This window comes from Salmo salar, chromosome 22 (genome assembly GCF_965601325.2).
Source record: "Salmo salar chromosome 22, fSalSal1, whole genome shotgun sequence".
Taxonomy (NCBI): domain Eukaryota; kingdom Metazoa; phylum Chordata; class Actinopteri; order Salmoniformes; family Salmonidae; genus Salmo; species Salmo salar.
Genome location: NC_138312.1, coordinates 28,453,191 through 28,471,370, shown reverse-complemented (window position 1 = coordinate 28,471,370; position 18,180 = coordinate 28,453,191). Strand labels below are relative to the sequence as shown.

At 39.4% G+C, this 18,180-nt stretch overlaps 1 protein-coding gene across 4 annotated transcripts in view; it reads right to left on the bottom strand.

Annotated features, from left to right (window-relative positions):
* The window catches only part of LOC106583120 (transcription factor SOX-13), a 72,974-nt gene that overhangs the window by 11,439 nt on the left and 43,355 nt on the right, over positions 1-18,180 (bottom strand). For all 4 annotated transcript variants that reach the window (XM_014166952.3, XM_045705601.2, XM_045705600.2 and 1 more), the window contains 3 exons: positions 14,760-14,833; positions 5,031-5,193; positions 2,886-3,004 (listed from right to left, as the gene is read on the bottom strand). In XM_014166952.3, the coding sequence (XP_014022427.2) occupies positions 2,886-3,004; positions 5,031-5,193; positions 14,760-14,833 (356 nt within the window). The remainder of the gene's footprint in view (positions 1-2,885; positions 3,005-5,030; positions 5,194-14,759; positions 14,834-18,180) is intronic.

The window sequence follows — 18,180 nt, the reverse complement described above, 5'->3', positions numbered from 1 at the left end:
CTGGATTTTATTTATAAATGCCTGGATTTTTTCCATTTCGGTAATTTTCTTATAAAATGGGTAAAAAAATAATGTATGGCAACCCCAGGTGTAAATTAGTAAATAACGGCTACTTCTCAGAGAGTTTTGAATTGTCAAGAGGAGTTAAACGCTGTCGTCATATATATTCATTATGGCCATCGAAATGCTAGCTATTAAAATCAGATCCAATAACGACATTAGAGGATTAGAAATCTAAGACTTAAAAACAAAAGGTGTCCATGTATGCCGATGACTCAAGTTTTATATTAAGTCCGCAAGCTAGATCCCTGCAATGTCTCATTAGAGATCTAGATAACTTTTCTGCACTCTCTGGACTAAAACCTAGTGTATAATATTACGTATTAGATCTTTAAAAAAATGCAACTTCCACATTACCCTGCAGTTTACCTATAAAATGGGCTGATGGTGAAGTAGACATACTTGGTATTCATATCACAAAAGATATAAATAAGCTCTCCATAATGAATTTCAAAAGAAAACTCGTCAAAATAGACATGGTCCTGCAACCATGGAGAGGTAAATACCTGTCTATTTATGGAAAAATTGCCCTGATTAACTCCTTAGTCATATCTCAGTTTACTCACTTACTTATGGCGCTGCGTACTCCTGATGACTTGTTTTTCAAATCATATGAGCAAAATATATTTTGCTTTATCTGGGACTCCAAAACAGACAAAATAAAACATACCTATCTATATAATGAATATGAATTGGGTGGGTTGAGATTATTAAATATAAAAGCACTAAACCTCTCTCTAAAAGCTTCACTTATTCAAAAGTTTTACTTGAACCCTAAAAATGGTTCTCAAGTAGATTACTAAGAAAAGCTCATTGATTGGGTAAAAATTGCCTTTTTGCCTTTGTGCAGATTGCCAGGTCTCATTTTCGATTAATTGAAAATTATACTTTTTTCAAAGTATCTCTCTTTTTCAAACAAGCATTGGAGGACTGGCTACAATTTCATCCCCCTGAAAAGATAGAACAAATATTATGGCTGAACTCAAATGTGCTGGTTGATAAAATACCTGTATTTCTGGGAAAGATGTTTGAAAAAAGTATTTTGTTCTTAAATGATATTGTAAATTGGAATGGTAGAGTTATGTCCTTCATGGAGTTATCAGAATTGTACGGGAAGGTCTGCTCAATCCAAGAGCACAACCAATTGATTACAGCAGTACCCCAAAAATGGAGGCAGCGGGAAGAGGTAGGGAACTGGTCTGTCTGCCCAATATAAAGGATCAAAACTGGCTGAGGAATAAAAACAGCATAAATAGGAAAGTATACCAGTTTCGTTTGAGGACCAGGATGTTGACAACCGTGCCATACAGATTGTAAAATAGTTGAGAAGAGATTTTTGATGTACCGATTCCATAGTACAGGGTGTATGAGTTGATATATAAAACAACGCAAGATTCAAGACTTTGTGCTTTTCAGCTAAAATTATTATATAGAATTCTTGCCACCAACAAAATGTTGAATATTTGGGGCATAAAATCATCGAAGCTCTGCAGATTTTTATGAGGATACAGAATCAATAGACCATTTATTTTGGTATTGCCCTCAGGTAGCCTGTTTCTGGTCTCAGGTTCAGGAATGGCTGAAAATGCTTAGCATTGATCTAAAATTGACCCTAGAAATAGTACTGTTAGGAGATCTGGAGAGACCGGGTCAGTCAATTACTAATACTCTTAGTAAAAGTATTTATCTTCAACTCGCAATCTGTGGATTCTGTTCGATTAGATAGATTGAAATTGTACGTTAAAAATCACAGCATAGTTGAAAGATATGTGTTTCGTAGAAACCCGAAGTGGGTGGCCAGCTGAGATAGATAGGATGGGCTGAGGGAAGATGAGGGTTGGGATGTGGAATTGGAGTGGAGTTGCTGTGCGGGAGATAGAATGATGGTCAAAGATAAAAGTAAAAAAAAAACATTTTTTTAAACATAATAAAAAGTATGTTTGAATGACACTGAGTGGTTGAGGGACAGCTCACGTTTTTTGGCCTGTTGGGAGATATGTCAACGTGCCCTTGAGCAGGGCATTGACCCTGGATGCTTCTGTGTGTCGCTCTGAATGGGAATCTGTTGGATGACTGGTATGATGTAGTTAATGAGCGGCTTCACTGCAAGTATATTGTATGTTTTGGATGTTCAATAAAACCTTTTTTTTTTTTATAAAATAAAAAAGGAAATAGAGGGATGAGGAGGAGAGAATTGTGTTCATAGCCCTGAGGAGGGAAGGAGAGGAGGGGTCCAAGAAATTTGGGTGACAAGAACTCTCCCATATGATGGCACCATATGCTCCACAACAATGACATTGTTACTGCTGAAAAATGGACTCGTCTTGGAGCTTTTGGTGCCATTGTGGAGTCCATGAAAAGTCTACATTTAAAACACACTTGGCCGAACTCTGTTTTTCTATGTGTCTGGAAAGGAGAGGAGGAAGAGGGGTGGAGGAAAGAGAGAAGGCAGAGAGAGAGAAGGGGGAGAGGAGGGGTGGTGTGTTACAGTGGACAAAGGAGAAAGGTGAGTCATCACCATGGTGTTCTAAGAGCACTGTTGTGAGTTTACAGCAGCTGTTGTTCCTGCTGGAGGACATGGCTGAGACATTCTCAGTGTGTGTGTGTGTATGTGTAGCTGAGACATTCTCCAGTCTATAACAGCCACTGTGAGACCACAGCTCCCTGTAACCCTAAACCTGGCCCTGAACCCAGTACCAGCCCTTAGCCTGCCAGTCTGTGTGATGGGTGTTTAGAGGAGGCTACACACTCCTCCATAAAGAGAGACCGACAAGGACAGTGGTCTGAGAGTGTGTGTGTCTGTGTGTCTTTGGACAATGGCTTACCATCCTGGCAGTGCTCTCTCTCTCTCGCTCCCGCTCTCTTCCGCCCGGCCCATGACTCCGCAGCAGCTGCTGGGCATCATGGATGGCCTGGGTCACCACATCCCCCTCTCCCAGAAATCCTGCAGAGAGAGAGGAGGAGGAGAGAGAGAGGGGGAAGAAAAGGAGGTACAAATCGTCATTAGATGCTCAGATGTGCAGGGCACCGACAAAGTGTTGCAAATGTCAAGACAACAGAGTACACTTATTGTTTCAGAGGGAGAGTGACTTACTCGCTGATAGAACATAAGTCCTAAAGTCAAAAGGGGAACAAGCTCTCTCACACACACAGTGTTGACATGCCTGAAGGTAAAGAATGTCATGAGTGGAAGGAGGTATGTAATAGAGGTCGACCGATTAATCGGAATGGCCGATTAATTAGGGCCGATTTCAAGTTTTCATAATAATCGGTAATCTGCGTTTTTTTGGACACCGATTGTGGCCGATTACATTGCACTCCACGAGGAGACTGCGTGGCAGACTGACTACCTGTTACGCGAGTGCAGCAAGAAGCCAAGGTAAGTTGCTAGCTAGCATTAAATGTATCTTATAAAAAACAATCAATCTTAACATAATCACTTGTTAACTACACATGGTTGATGATATTACACGTTTATCTAGCTTGTCCTGCGTTGCATATAATCGATGCGGTGCCTGTTAATTTCTCATCAAATCACTGCCTACTTCGCCAAACGGGTGATGATTTAACAAGCACATTCGCGAAAAAAAGCACTGTCGTTGCACCAATGTACCTAACCATAAACATCAATGCCTTTCTTTAAAATCAATACACAAGTATATATTTTTAAACCTGCATATTTTATTGCCTGCTAACATGAATTTCTTTAACTAGGGAAATTGTGTCACTTCTCTTGCGTTCCGTGCAAGCAGAGTCAGGGTATATGCAGCAGTTTGGGCCGCCTGGCTCGTTGCGAACTGTGTGAAGACAATTTCTTCCTAACAAAGACCGTAATTCATTTGCCAGAATTGTACATAATTATGACATAACATTGAAGGTTGTGCAATGTAACAGCAATATTTAGACTTAGGGATGCCACCCGTTAGATAAAATACGGAACGGTTCCATATTTCACTGAAAGAATAAACGTTTTGTTTTCAAAATGATAGTTTCCGGATTTGACCATATTAATGACCTAAGGCTCCTATTTCTGTGTGTTATTATGTTATAATTAAGTCTATGATTTGATGTCTGACTGAGCGGTGGTAGGCTGCAGCAGGCTGGTAAGCATTCATTCAAACAGCACTTTCCTGCATTTGCCAGCAGCTCTTCGCTGTGCTTCAAGCATTGAGCTGTTCATGACTTCAAGCCTATCAACTCCCGAGATTAGGCTGGTGTAACCGATGTGAAATGGCTAGCTAGTTAGCGGGGTGTGCGCTAATAGTATTTCAATCGGTGACGTCCCTCGCTCTGAGACCTTGAAGTAGTTGTTCCCCTTGCTCTGCAAGGGCCGCGGCTTTTGTGGAATGATGGGTAACGATGCTTCGAGGGTGGCTGTTGTCGATGTGTCCCTGGTTCAAGCCCAGGTAGGGACGAGGAGAGGGACGGAAGCTATACTGTTACACTGGCAATACTATAGTGCCTATAAGAACATCCAATAGTCAAAGGTATATGAAATACAAATCGTATAGAGAGAAATAGTCCTATAATAACTACAACCTAAAACTTCTTACCTGGGAATATTGAAGACTCATGTTAAAAGGAACCACCAGCTTTCATATGTTCTCATGTTCTGAGCAAGGAACTTAAACGTTAGCTTTTTTACATGGCACATATTGCACTTTTACTTTCTTCTCCAACACTTTGTTTTTGCATTATTTAAACCAAATTGAACAGGTTTCATTATTTATTTGAGACTAAATAGATTTTATTGATGTATTATATTAAGTTAAAATAAACGTGTTCATTCAGTAGTGTTGTAATTGTCATTATTACAAATAAAAAAATGTATCGTCCGATTAAATCGGTACCGTTTTTTTTGGGTCCTCCAATAATCGGTATCGGCGTTGAAAAATCATAATCGGTCGACCTCTAGTATGTAGGTGCTGTGTGTGTGTAGCATTAATGTGTGTGTGTGTGTACAGACTGACCCAGGTTAAGTGCAGGTCGTGAAGGGCTGTCTCTATGGTGGTCTCTGGGTCTGTACCCCCCCTGCAGTGTCAACGTGCCCAGCTCAAAGGCCTGCGGGCTGGGGATGTTCCCAATGTCCATCCCCTTGGGCTTGGAGGTCAGGTTCAGAGGCTGGCTGGCTTCCTAAGGGGAAAATATACAAAAGACTAGACCATCAGGGGTGTGTCAGCACAACACAGAAACACAATACACTGCTTATATTTATACACTGAGTAAATATAAAAATACACACACAACGTACAGTTCTCATCCATGTCAATATAACAAACAAACACACACCGAGGTATGGCATCGCACACCTCTGTAGTGTTTCTTTCATCTAATATTTCTGTTGCCTGTTCTTTCTCTCTGTCCTCTTTCTTTTGTTTAGTTATTTATGTGATGCCCTTTTCCACTTGAGAACCAACTGTGCAGAAAGAGCATGCATTGTGAACACAATTGTGAATGGAGTGTAGCGTACCAGAAACATCCATTGGTAATTTGGAGTGCATTGTTTTGACAGTGTTTTCGAAGAGATCTAACCTGTATCTGTAGTCTTAACAGAGCTAGCTTCTTAAGCATAAATCATAGTCCACGGAAGCTGAGACGTATTAGTTGGAGAAATTGCTTGAGCCGAGTTGAGAATTCGAAAAGTATGAAAGCCAACGGTCCAATATTCTAGAACACTGCTGTGTGTACGCGTACACGTTTTGGACTACAGTATGATGAACCCTTTAGGGCCATACATAGTTCAGGCTTCAGCCACTAACATGACATTTGCACAAAAATACAAGTATATCCATGCTAAAATAAGGCTTGCACCTGTGCAATATTTGCAGCTGTTATTTTCAGAGGGGAATAAAATACAGAAAAGACAGACATGGAACTGTCTTTATAGAAACATTAACATCATTTGCTTTCCTTTTATATTGTATTCCCTCGGCAAAAGAACAGGTGCAAAGCGTGAATCTGGACATAGGTGTTACTGTAAAGTATAGTATTTAGTATAGTATAGCCAGTTCCACTGCATTTTTTCATTGTTCCCCTCTAATCAGGGACTGATTTAGACCTGGGACACCAGGTGGGTGCAATTAATTATCAGGTAGAACAGAAAACCAGCAGGCTCCGGATCTCATAGGGTAAGAGTCAAATAACCCTGGTATAGTATATTATAAACTGGGTGGTTCGAGCCCTGAATGCTGACTGACTGTGGTATATCAGACCATATTCCACGGGTATGACAAAACATTTATTTTCACTGCTAATTACATTGGTAACCTGTTTATAATAGCAATAAGGCACCTCGGGGGTTTGTGGTATATGGCTAATATATCACGGCTAAGTTCTGTATCCAGGCACTCTGCGTTGCGTCGTGCAATATAACAGTCCTTAGCCGTGGTATATTAGCCATATACCACACCTCCTCGTGCCTTATTGCTTGAGTATAGTGTAGTGTATAGTATAGTGCAGTGGTTCTCAATCCTGGTCCTGGGGACCCAAAGGGGTGCACACTTTTTTTGCCCTAGCACTACACACCTGAGTCAAATCATCAAAGCTTGATGAGTTGATGATTTGAATCAGGTGTGTAGTATTTGTATTTATTATGGATCCCCATTAACTGCTGCCTTCTTCCTGGGGTCCAGTGAAATGAAGGCCGTTATACATTTCTAAAAACATTACAATACATTCACAACACATTAAGTGTGTGCCCTCAGGCCCCTACTCTACTATCACATATCTACAACACAAAATCCATGTGTACGTGTGTGTATAGTGCGTATGTTATCGTGTGTTTGTATGCATGGGTCTGTGCCTATGTTTGTGTTGCTTCACAGTCCCCGCTGTTCCATAAGGTGTCTTTTTATCGGTTTCTTAAATCTAATGTTGTCATGGCTCTATGTAGTACTGTGCTCCTCCCATAGTCTGTTCTGGACTTGGGGACTGTGAAGAGACCTCTGGTGGCATGTCTTGTGGGGTATGCATGGGTGTCCGAGCTGTGCGCCATTAGTTCAAACAGACAGCTCAGTGCATTCAACATGTCAATACCTCTCACAAATACAAGTAGTGATGAAGTCAATCTCTTCTCCACTTTGAGCCAGGAGAGATTGACATGCATATTATTAATGTTAGCGCTCTGTGTACATCCAAGGGCCAGCTGTTCTGAGCCAATTGCAATTGTCTTAAGTCCTTCTTTGTGGCACCTAACCACACGATTGAACAGTAGTCTAGGTGCGTCAAAACTAGGGCTTGTAGGACCTGCCTTGTTGATAGCGCTGTTAAGAATTCAGAGCAGCACCTTATTATGGACAAACCTCTCCCCATCCTAGCTACTGTTGTATCAATATGTTTTGACCATGACAGTTTACAATCAAGGGTTATGCAAAGCAGTTTAGTCTCCTCAACTTGCACAATTTCCACATTATTCATTACAAGATTTAGGTGAGGTTTAGTGAACAATTTGTCCCAAATTCAATGCTTTTAGTTTTTGAACTTATTCCTTGCCACCCATTCTGAAACTAACTGCAGCTCTTTGTTAAGTGTTGCAGTCATTTCAGTCGCTGTGGCAGCTGACGTGTATAGTGTTGAGTCATCCGCATACATAGACACACTGGCTTTACTCTAAGCCAATGTGTCAAAGCCGGTAGTAAAGATTGAAAAAAAAGTAAGGGGCCTAGACAGCTGCCCTGGAGAATTCCCGATTCTACCTGGATTTTGTTGGAGAGGCTTCCATTAAATAACACCCTCTGTGTTCTGTTAGACCGGTAACTCTATCCACAATATAGCAGGGGGCGTAAAGTCATAACTTACGTGTTTTTCCAGCAACAGACTATGATCGATAATGTCAAAAGTCAATCTGAAGTCTAACAAAAAAGCCCCACCAATCTTTATATCATCAATTTCTCTCAGCCAATCAGTAATTTGTGTAAGTGCTGTGCTTGATGAATTCCTATAAGCGTGCTGAAAGTCTGTTGTCAATTTGTAGTGCTAGGGCACGACAAATTTGAAATCACCAGGACCAGGATTGTATAGTATATTGTATAGTGTATAGCTTATAGTATAGTGTATAGCGTAATGTATAGTTCAGCAATAAGGCCCGAGGGGGTGTGGTATATGACCAATATACCAGGGCTAAGGGCTGTTCTTATGTACGATGCAACGCAGAGTGCCTGGATACAGCACTTAGCTGTGGTATATCGGCCATATACCACAAGGTGCCTTATTGCTATGATGAACTGGTTACCAACGTAATTAGAGCAGTAACAATAAATGTTTTGTCATACCCGCGATATACAACGGCTGTCAGCCAATCAGCATTCAGGGCTTGAACCACCCAGTTTATTGTATAGTATGGTGTATAGTGTACAGTGTAGTGTATAGTGTAGTGCATAGTATACAGTATAGTGTATAGTGTACATCGGGGATTCTGAAACTTTTTCAGCCTAAGACCCATATTAGAAATAATGTGTTTTCATGGGACCCAAGCTTAAGAAAATATGCAACTATACATAAATAAAATCGGTACATTTCATTGCCCTTATGCCTAAAACAAATACAATATAGACAAAAACGAAATATCCATATAAATATCTACTCATGTTTATTTTCCCCCATTATAAACACTCTTACATATGTCTAGGTTGGAACTGTTGCTGTTAAAATACAATAAATCATTTTCATTCTGAACTGATTGTGATCACATCACACAGATGAATAACAGAACACACACACAGGCTTTTTGATAGTGCAACCCTAAGTAACAGTACAGATGAAAAATGTACATCTTTCTGTAGAAATCATTGTTGAAAGAAAGTCTAGGTTGGAACTGTTGCTGTTAAAATACAATACATATTTTTTTATTCTGAACTGGAATAAACTGATTGATCACATCAAACAGATGTTGATCAGAAAACAAACACACACACACACACACACACACACACACACTCCTAATGAGAGCATGTCTATTCTGGGCTCTGTTTGTGACAGTACAAAACTGAGGTCATGCTCAGCCTTGAAACTGTTTCTGTCCACAGTTTTATAAGTATGTCAGAGTTGAGAACCCTGACTCTCAAAGGTATGTGGTGCCAAACTGGACCAGAACATCTACTGCTTTCTCAGTCAGGCAGGAGACCGCTTCCTGCTGTAGATGAACAACCCATAACTGTGTGAGTGTGTTTACCTCAAAAACCATCTTGCTTCAAACAGTTTTTTCCAGTTAAGAATAACAATTATTATTGTATTAACAGCAACAGTTCCAACCCAGACTAGTTTTTTTCAACGATCATTTTTCACCATCTGTACAGTAGCTAGCTTGCTTTGGCTAATGTTAGCTATTAGCTGTGTACAAGGCCAGGGGATTGTATGAAAGATACTCACATCTACTACTATGAGAGTTAGTTACTGTAGTACTCCCTTATTTATGCGTATCATCACCTGTTATAAAATGCCAACAATATAAGTTTGTATGAAAGAGAGAGAAACTCATCGCTGTATATGCGTTTCATGACAATTGAGCTCAGTCAGAACTTGTGGCTAGCACGAGTCCATTTCATGACAGCGGTGAGTGATGGCAAGTGGGAATAACAAGTCAGTGGCTTGAACGACTGCATCGTGTGTGTTGCAGAATAATCTTCAAGAAAACTGCAGAAAAAAGATCCGGTAAACAGCGAACCACACGGGCATCTCCCTCTCACACTCGCGAAGCTGCCGAACTGAGCAGAGACCGCTGCTAAGCAGAGAGCGCACTGAACAGAGAGCGCAGGTGCACTTGGCCAAATCAATTCCAGTAATTAATGAAATAATTATCAATTTACTCTGACACGTCGCGACCCACCATTAACAAGTCCGCGACCCAAAGACCCATACTTTAAGAAAGGCTGGTGTACAGTATAGTATACAATGTAGTGTAATGTGTACAGTATAGTGTAATGTGTACAGTATAGTCTAATGTGTACAGTATAGTGTAATGTGTACAGTATAGCGTACAGTGTAGTGTAATGTGTACAGTATATAGTGTAATGTGTACTGTATAGTGTACAGTGTCGTGTAATGTGTACAGTATAGTATACAGTGTATAGAATACAGTTTAGTGTAATGTGTACAGTGTCATGTAATGTGAACAGTATAGTATACAGTGTAGTGTAATGTGTACAGTATAGTATAATGTGTACAGTATAGTATGTAGTGTAATGTGTACTGTATAGTATACAGTGTGCAGTATACAGTGTCGTGTAATGTGTACAGTATAGTATACAGTGTGCAGTATACAGTGTTGTGTAATGTGTACAGTATAGTATACAGTGTAGTGTAATGTGTACAGTATAGTATACAGTGTAGTGTAATGTGTACAGTATACAGTGTAGTGTAATGTGTACAGTATAGTATACAGTATAGTATACAGTGTAGTGTACTGTGTACAGTATACAGGGTAGTGTAATGTGTACAGTATACAGTGTCATGTAATGTGTACAGTATAGTATAATGTGAACAGTATAGTATACAGTGTAGTGTAATGTGTACAGTATAGTATAATGTGTACAGTAGAGGTCGACCGATTAATCGGAATGGCCGATTAATTAGGGCCGATTTCAAGTTTTCATAACAATCGGTAATCGGTATTTTTGGCCACCGATTTGCCGATTTATTTAAAAAACATATTTTTATTATTATTTTAAACCTTTATTTAACTAGGCAAGTCAGTTAAAGAACACATTCTTATTTTCAATGATGGCCTAGGAACGGTGGGTTAACTGCCTTGTTCAGGGGCAGAACAACACATTTTTACCTTGTCAGCCTGGGGATGCAACCTTACGTTAACTAGCCCAACGCTCTAACCACCTGCTTTACGTTGCCAAGGTAAGTTGCTAGCTAGCATTAAACTTATCTTATAAAAAAACAATCAATCAATCATAAACACTAAACTACACATGGTTGATGATATTACTAGTTTATCTAGCCTGTCCTGCTTTGCATATAATCGATGTGGTGCGCATTCGCGAAAAAGGACTGTCTTTGCTCCGACATGTACCTAACCATAAACATCAATGTCTTTCTTAAAATCAATACACAAGTATATATTTTTTAAACCTGCATATTTAGTTAATATTGCCTGCTAACATGAATTTCTTTTAACTAGGGAAAATGTGTCACTTCTCTTGCAAACAGAGTCAGGGTATATGCAGCAGTTTGGGCCGCCTGGCTTGTTGCGACCTGTGAAGACTTATTTCTTCCTAACAAAGACAGAAGACTTCGCCAAACGGGGATGATTTAACAAAAGCGCATTTGCGAAAAAAAAGCACAATCGTTGCACGACTGTACCTAACCATAAACATCGATGCCTTTTTTAAAATCAATACACAGAAGTATATATTTTTAAACCTGCATATTTAGCTAAAAGAAATCCAGGTTAGCAGGCATTATTAACCAGGTGAAATTGTGTCAGTTCTCTTGCGTTCGTTGCACGCAGAATCAGGGTATACAGAATCTGGCTCGTTGCGAACTAATTTGCCAGAACTTTACGGAACTATGAAATAACATTGTAGGTTGTGCGATGTAACAGGAATATTTAGACTTATGGATGCCACCCGTTAGATAAAATACGGAACGGTTCCGTATGTCACTGAAAGAATAATGTTTTTGAGATGATAGTTTCCGGATTTGACCATATTAATGACCTAAGGTTTATTATATTATAGGTAAGTCTATGATTTGATATTTGATAGAGCAGTCTGACTGAGCGGTGGTAGGCAGCAGCAGGCTCGTAATAGTCAAAGGTATATGGTTTAGAGATAAATAGTCGACACGTCATAATTCCTGTAATAACTTGCGGCTGAACTTGAAAGGGGTTCCTTCGTTATTTTACCGTTCATGTCTTCCATAGAGAATGTCTTGATCTTCTTCAAATAAGGTCTGTGTTTTGTGCTTAAACCGCCTCGGCGTTTTGATACCCGTGTAAATCTCACTAGGTAACGTTTGTCAACATATTTTCATAAATCCACTCTACAAAAAATATTATCTTCGCTTATATTGATCAGAGTTATATCCTATGGATATCTACACAGTTATAAAATTGGCAAAGTGGTGTAAGCCTAAAACCAAACACAGACCTTATTTTAAGTTAATCTAAAAATATCCTATGGAATAAATGAAGGAACCGCTTTTCAGATTTTGCTAGAAGGTGTCATGGGAATTATGACTCGCACTTTGGTAGTCAATTCTTACCATGCCCATTATTAAAATAGGATTTCCTGCATATAGAAATTACAGTTTTTGTTTTCAGCATTCATCACAGGTAACTTAAACTCTATTTTTATTATTCAAACAGTTGAGAGTATTTGTCTCCTAAGTATCGTTGTCACTTCAGAGCTGTGTGTGTGTGTGTGTGTGTGTGTGTGTGTGTGTGTGTGTGTGTGTGTGTGTGTGTGTGTGTGTGTGTGTGTGTGTGTGTGTGTGTGTGTGTGTGTATGTATGTATGTATGTATGTATGTATGTATATATATATATATATATATATATATATACACACACATACATATATATATTTAAAAAAAAATCATAATCGGCCGATTAAAATCGGTAGCGGCTTTTTTGGTCCTCCAATAATCGGTATCGAAAAATTATACTCGGTCGACCTCTAGTGTACAGTATAGTATGTAGTGTAATGTGTACTGTATAGTATACAGTGTGCAGTATACTGTGTCGTGTAATGTGTACAGTATAGTATACAGTGTACAGTATAGTATACAGTGTCGTGTAATGTGTACAGTATACAGTGTAGTGTAATGTGTAGTATACAGTGTACAGTATAGTATACAGTGTAGTGTAATGTGTACAGTATACAGTGTAGTGTAATGTGTACAGTATACAGTGTAGTGTAATGTGTACAGTGTACAGTTTAGTGTAATGTGTACAGTATAGTGTCGTGTAATGTGTACAGTATAGTATACAGTGTAGTGTAATGTGTACAGTATAGTATTATGTCTACAGTATAGTATGTAATGTAATGTGTACTGTACAATAAACAGTGTGCAGTATACAGTGTTGTGTAATGTGTACAGTATAGTATACAGTGTACAGTATAGTATAGTATACAGTGTAGTGTAATGGTGTAGTGTAATGTGTACAGTATACAGTGTAGTGTAATGTGTACAGTATACAGTGTAGTGTAATGTGTGCAGTATACAGTGTCGTGTAATGTGTACAGTATAGTATACAGTGTAGTGTAATGTGTACAGTATGTGTACAGTATAGTATACAGTGTAGTGTAATGTGTACCGTATAGTATACAGTGTACAGTATAGTATACAGTGTACAGTATAGTATACAGTGTAGTGTAATGTGTACCGTATAGTATACAGTGTACAGTATAGTATACAGTTTAGTGTAATGTGTACAGTATACAGTGTCGTGTAATGTGTACAGTATAGTATACCATGTAGTGTAATGTGTACAGTATAGTATGTGTACAGTATAGTATACAGTGTAGTGTAATGTGTACAGTATAGTATGTAATGTAATGTGTACTGTACAGTAAAAAGTGTGCAGTATACAGTGTAGTGTAATGTGTACAGTATACAGTGCACAGTATAGCATACAGTATAGTGTAATGTGTACAGTATAGTATACAGTGTAGTGTAATGTGTACAGTATAGTATACAGTGTAGTGTAATGTGTACCGTATAGTATACAGTGTACAGTATAGTATACAGTTTAGTGTAATGTGTACAGTATACAGTGTCGTGTAATGTGTACAGTATAGTATACCATGTAGTGTAATGTGTACAGTATAGTATGTGTACAGTATAGTATACAGTGTAGTGTAATGTGTACAGTATAGTATGTAATGTAATGTGTACTGTACAGTAAAAAGTGTGCAGTATACAGTGTAGTGTAATGTGTACAGTATACAGTGCACAGTATAGCATACAGTATAGTGTAATGTGTACAGTATAGTATACAGTGTAGTGTAATGTGTACAGTATAGTATACAGTGTAGTGTAATGTGTACAGTATAGTATACAGTGTACAGTATAGTATACAGTGTAGTGTAATATGTACAGTATAGTATAATGTGTACAGTATAGTATGTAATGTAAACTGTACAGTAAACAGTGTGCAGTATCGTGTAATGTGTACAGTATACAGTGTATAGTATACAGTGTCATGTAATTTGTACAGTATACAGTGTAGTGTAATGTGTACAGTGTAGTATACAGTGTACAGTATAGTGTACAGTGTAGTGTAATGTGTACAGTATACAGTGTAGTGTAATGTGTACAGTGTACAGTTTAGTGTAATGTGTACAGTATAGTATAATGTGTACAGTATAGTGTAATGTGTACAGTATCGTATGTGTACAGTATAGTATATAGTGTAATGTGTACAGTATAGTATAATGTGTACATTATAGTATGTAGTGTAATGTGTACAGTATTGTATAATGTGTACAGTATAGTATGTAGTGTAATGTGTACAGTATAATGTATAGTGATATAATAATATTTAACAGATGCTTTTATCCAAAGTGACTTACAGTCATGTGTGCATTAATTTTACGTATGGGTGGTCCCGGGAATCGAACCCACTACCCTGGCGTTACAAGCGCCATGTTCTACCAACTGAGTTACAAAGGACCAGTATGTAATATAGTATAATAAGGGTATGCTATAGTATAGGTATATGCCCAGTATAATATGGATGAAAATCACTACCTGTCGGAAGGTACCACTGGGCCTTTTCATAGGGGCGGAGTGAAGGTTCTGCAGTAGATGCATGGGATAGTCCACTGTTAAATAAAACGGGGAGATGAAAGCTTCACAATCACTGTCAGAAGGGAACAAAATCAATAACATCCAAACAACGTTTAGAAAACATTATCTGTACTACCATCATGCTGACTGCACAACACATTGAAGGGCAAGAACAGGGAAAAGGGGGTTTGACTGAGAAGGTTACTGACCACAATACCATATGAAATGGACGTCTGGTCGTTGCTCAAGCAATTTACACAGTACATAGCAACAAGACAAACAAAACAGAGGAGCCAAATTGACAAAGTTTTTTTTTGGGGGGGGGGGGGGGGGGGGCGATTGACATTAAAAGTCCACAGCGATCACTTGATGTCAGCTCGTTACTTATTTGATTTCATAGTGTATGAGAGGATTGAGTGTTTATGATGAACCACTGAGTAATCTAAGCCATGTCACATCCCACCAATGGGCCCCAACCAACCCTCCTTTTTGGAAAGCATTTCATTGGGGACATGGTCTGTGGAATTCTAGCTAAAAATACATATCTGCTTCAGTCTAGCCCAAGGGTATCAAACTCATTTTGCCCGGGGGACTGCATTCGGTCTTCAACGAGGTCCGGAGGACCACACTGAAAATTGGTTATATTTCCTCAATGTTAAAATTTGCACAAAAAAATAATTAATTTCTGATGCTCCCTGACTGTCTAGCTTTACAGTCAAGAAACTGTATGAATGTAGGTCCATTATCATTTCTATACAGTTTCAAATTGGTTTTAGACATTTTAAAGCATATTGAGTTAGTCCCCTCCCAAAAAGTAAATAAAGACACATATATACAGTGCCTTACACATTTTGTTATGTTACAAAGTGGTATTAAAATTGATTGAATTGTCATTTTTTGTCAACAATTTACACAAAATACTCTAATGTCAAAGTGGAAGAAGATGTACTATTGTAAAGTCGCTCTGGATAAGAGCGTCTGCTAAATGACGTAAATGTAAAGAATAATTCTTTAAAAAATTATATCATTTATGAAAAACCTAAAACTAATATCTTAATTTGATAAGTATTCACCCCAGAGTAATTACATTTTAAAAACACCTTCGGCAGTGTTTACAGCTTTGAGTCTTTGTGGGTTGTGCAATATTTAATATAAGGAGGCTCCCGAGTGGCGCAGCGGTCTAAGGCACTGCATCTCAGTGCTAGAGGCATCACTACACACCCTGGTTGGATCCCGGGCTGTATCACAACCGGCCGTGACTGGGAGTCCCATAGGGTGGTGCACAATTGGCCCAGTTTCGTCCGGGTTAGGGGAGGGTTTGGCCGGGGTAGGCCATCATTGTAAATAACAATTTGTTCTTAACTGACTTGCCTAGTTAAATAAAAGGTTAAATAAAAAATAACTTTTTTTATTTTTATTCTTAAAGCTCTGTTAAGTTGGTTGTTGATCATTGTTAGACAGACATTTAAGTCTTGCAAAAGATTTTCAAGCAGATTTAATCTTGGTGACAGGGGGCCGTATTCAGATGAATAACATGCCCAAATTAAACTGCCTGCTACTCGGGCCCAGAAGGTAGGATATGCATATTATTATTAGTAGATTTGGATAGAAAACACTCTGAAGTTTCTAAAACTGTTTGAATGATGTATGTGAGTATAACAGAACTCATATGGCAGGCAAAAACCTGAGAAAAAAATCCAACCAGGAAGTGACTTGTAGTTTTTCTATCTAATCCCTATTCAAACTACAGTGTCTGTGGGGTCATTTTGCACTTCCTAAGGCTTCCACTAGATGTCAACAGTCTTTAGAACCTTGTTCTATGCTTCTACTGTTGCTGGGCAGAGAATAGGAGCTGACTCAAGCCTGGGACCAACGAGTTGTTTACTGCGCAGGCACGCCGTTCCTTCTTTTTCCTCTGTAATGAATACGCTATTGTCCGGTTGGAATATTATCGAAGATTTATGTTAAAAAGACCCTAAGGATTGATTGTAAACATCGTTTGACATGTTTCTATGAGCGGTAATGGAACCATTTGACTTTTCGTCTCTGGTTTTGCGCTCTCGCGTTATGCCTTTGGATTAGTGATCTGAACGCGCGAACAAAACAGAGGTATTTGGACATAAAAATTGAGTTTATCGAACAAAACGAACATTTCTTGTGGAAGTGGGAGTCCTGGGAGAGCATTCCGACGAAGACCAGCAGAGGTAAGTGAAGATTTATAATACTAATTCTGAGTTTAGTTGACTCCAGAACTTGGCGGGTAACTGTATAGCTTGCTTTGATGGCTGAGCTCTGTACTCAGAATATTGAAAAATCTGCTTTCGCCGTAAAGCTATTTTAAAATCTGACACAGCGGTTGCATTAAGGAGAAGTGTATCTACACTGCTCAAAAAAATAAAGGGAACACTTAAACAACACATCCTAGATCTGAATGAAAGAAATAATCTTATTAAATACTTTTTTTCTTTACATAGTTGAATGTGCTGACAACAAAATCACAAAAAAATAAATCAATGGAAATGCAATTTATCAACCCATGGTGGTCTGTATTTGGAGTCACACTCAAAATTAAAGTGGAAAACCACACAACAGGCTGATCCAACTTTGATGTAATGTCCTTAAAACAAGTCAAAATGAGGCCCAGTAGTGTGTGTGGCCTCCACGTGCCTGTATGACCTCCCTACAATGCCTGGGCATGCTCCTGATGAGGTGGAGGATGGTCTCCTGAGGGATCTTCTCCCAGACCTGGACTAAAGCATCCGCCAACTCCTGGACAGTCTGTGGTGCAACGTGGTGTTGGTAGATGGAGCGAGACATGATGTCCCAGATGTGCTCAATTGGATTCAGGTCTGGGGAACGGGCGGGCCAGTCCATAGCATCAATGCCTTCCTCTTGCAGGAACTGCTGACACACTCCAGCCACATGAGGTCTAGCATTGTCTTGCATTAGGAGGAACCCAGGGCCAACCGCACCAGCATATGGTCTCACAAGGGGTCTGAGGATCTCATCTCAGTACCTAATGGCAGTCAGGCTACCTCTGGCGAGCACATGGAGGGCTGTGCGGCCCCCCAAAGAAATGCCACCCCACACCATGACTGACCCACCGCCAAACCGGTCATGCTGGAGGATGCTGCAGGCAGCAGAAAGTTATCCACGGCGTCTCCAGACTCTGTCACGTCTGTCACGTGCTCAATGTGAACCTGCTTTCATCTGTGAAGAGCACAGGGCGCCAGTGGCAAATTTGCCAATCTTGGTGTTCTCTGGCAAATGCCAAACATCCTGCACGGTGTTGGGCTGTAAACACAACCCCCACCTGTGGACGTCGGGCCCTCATACCACCCTCATGGAGTCTGTTTCTGACCGTTTGAGCAGACACATGCAC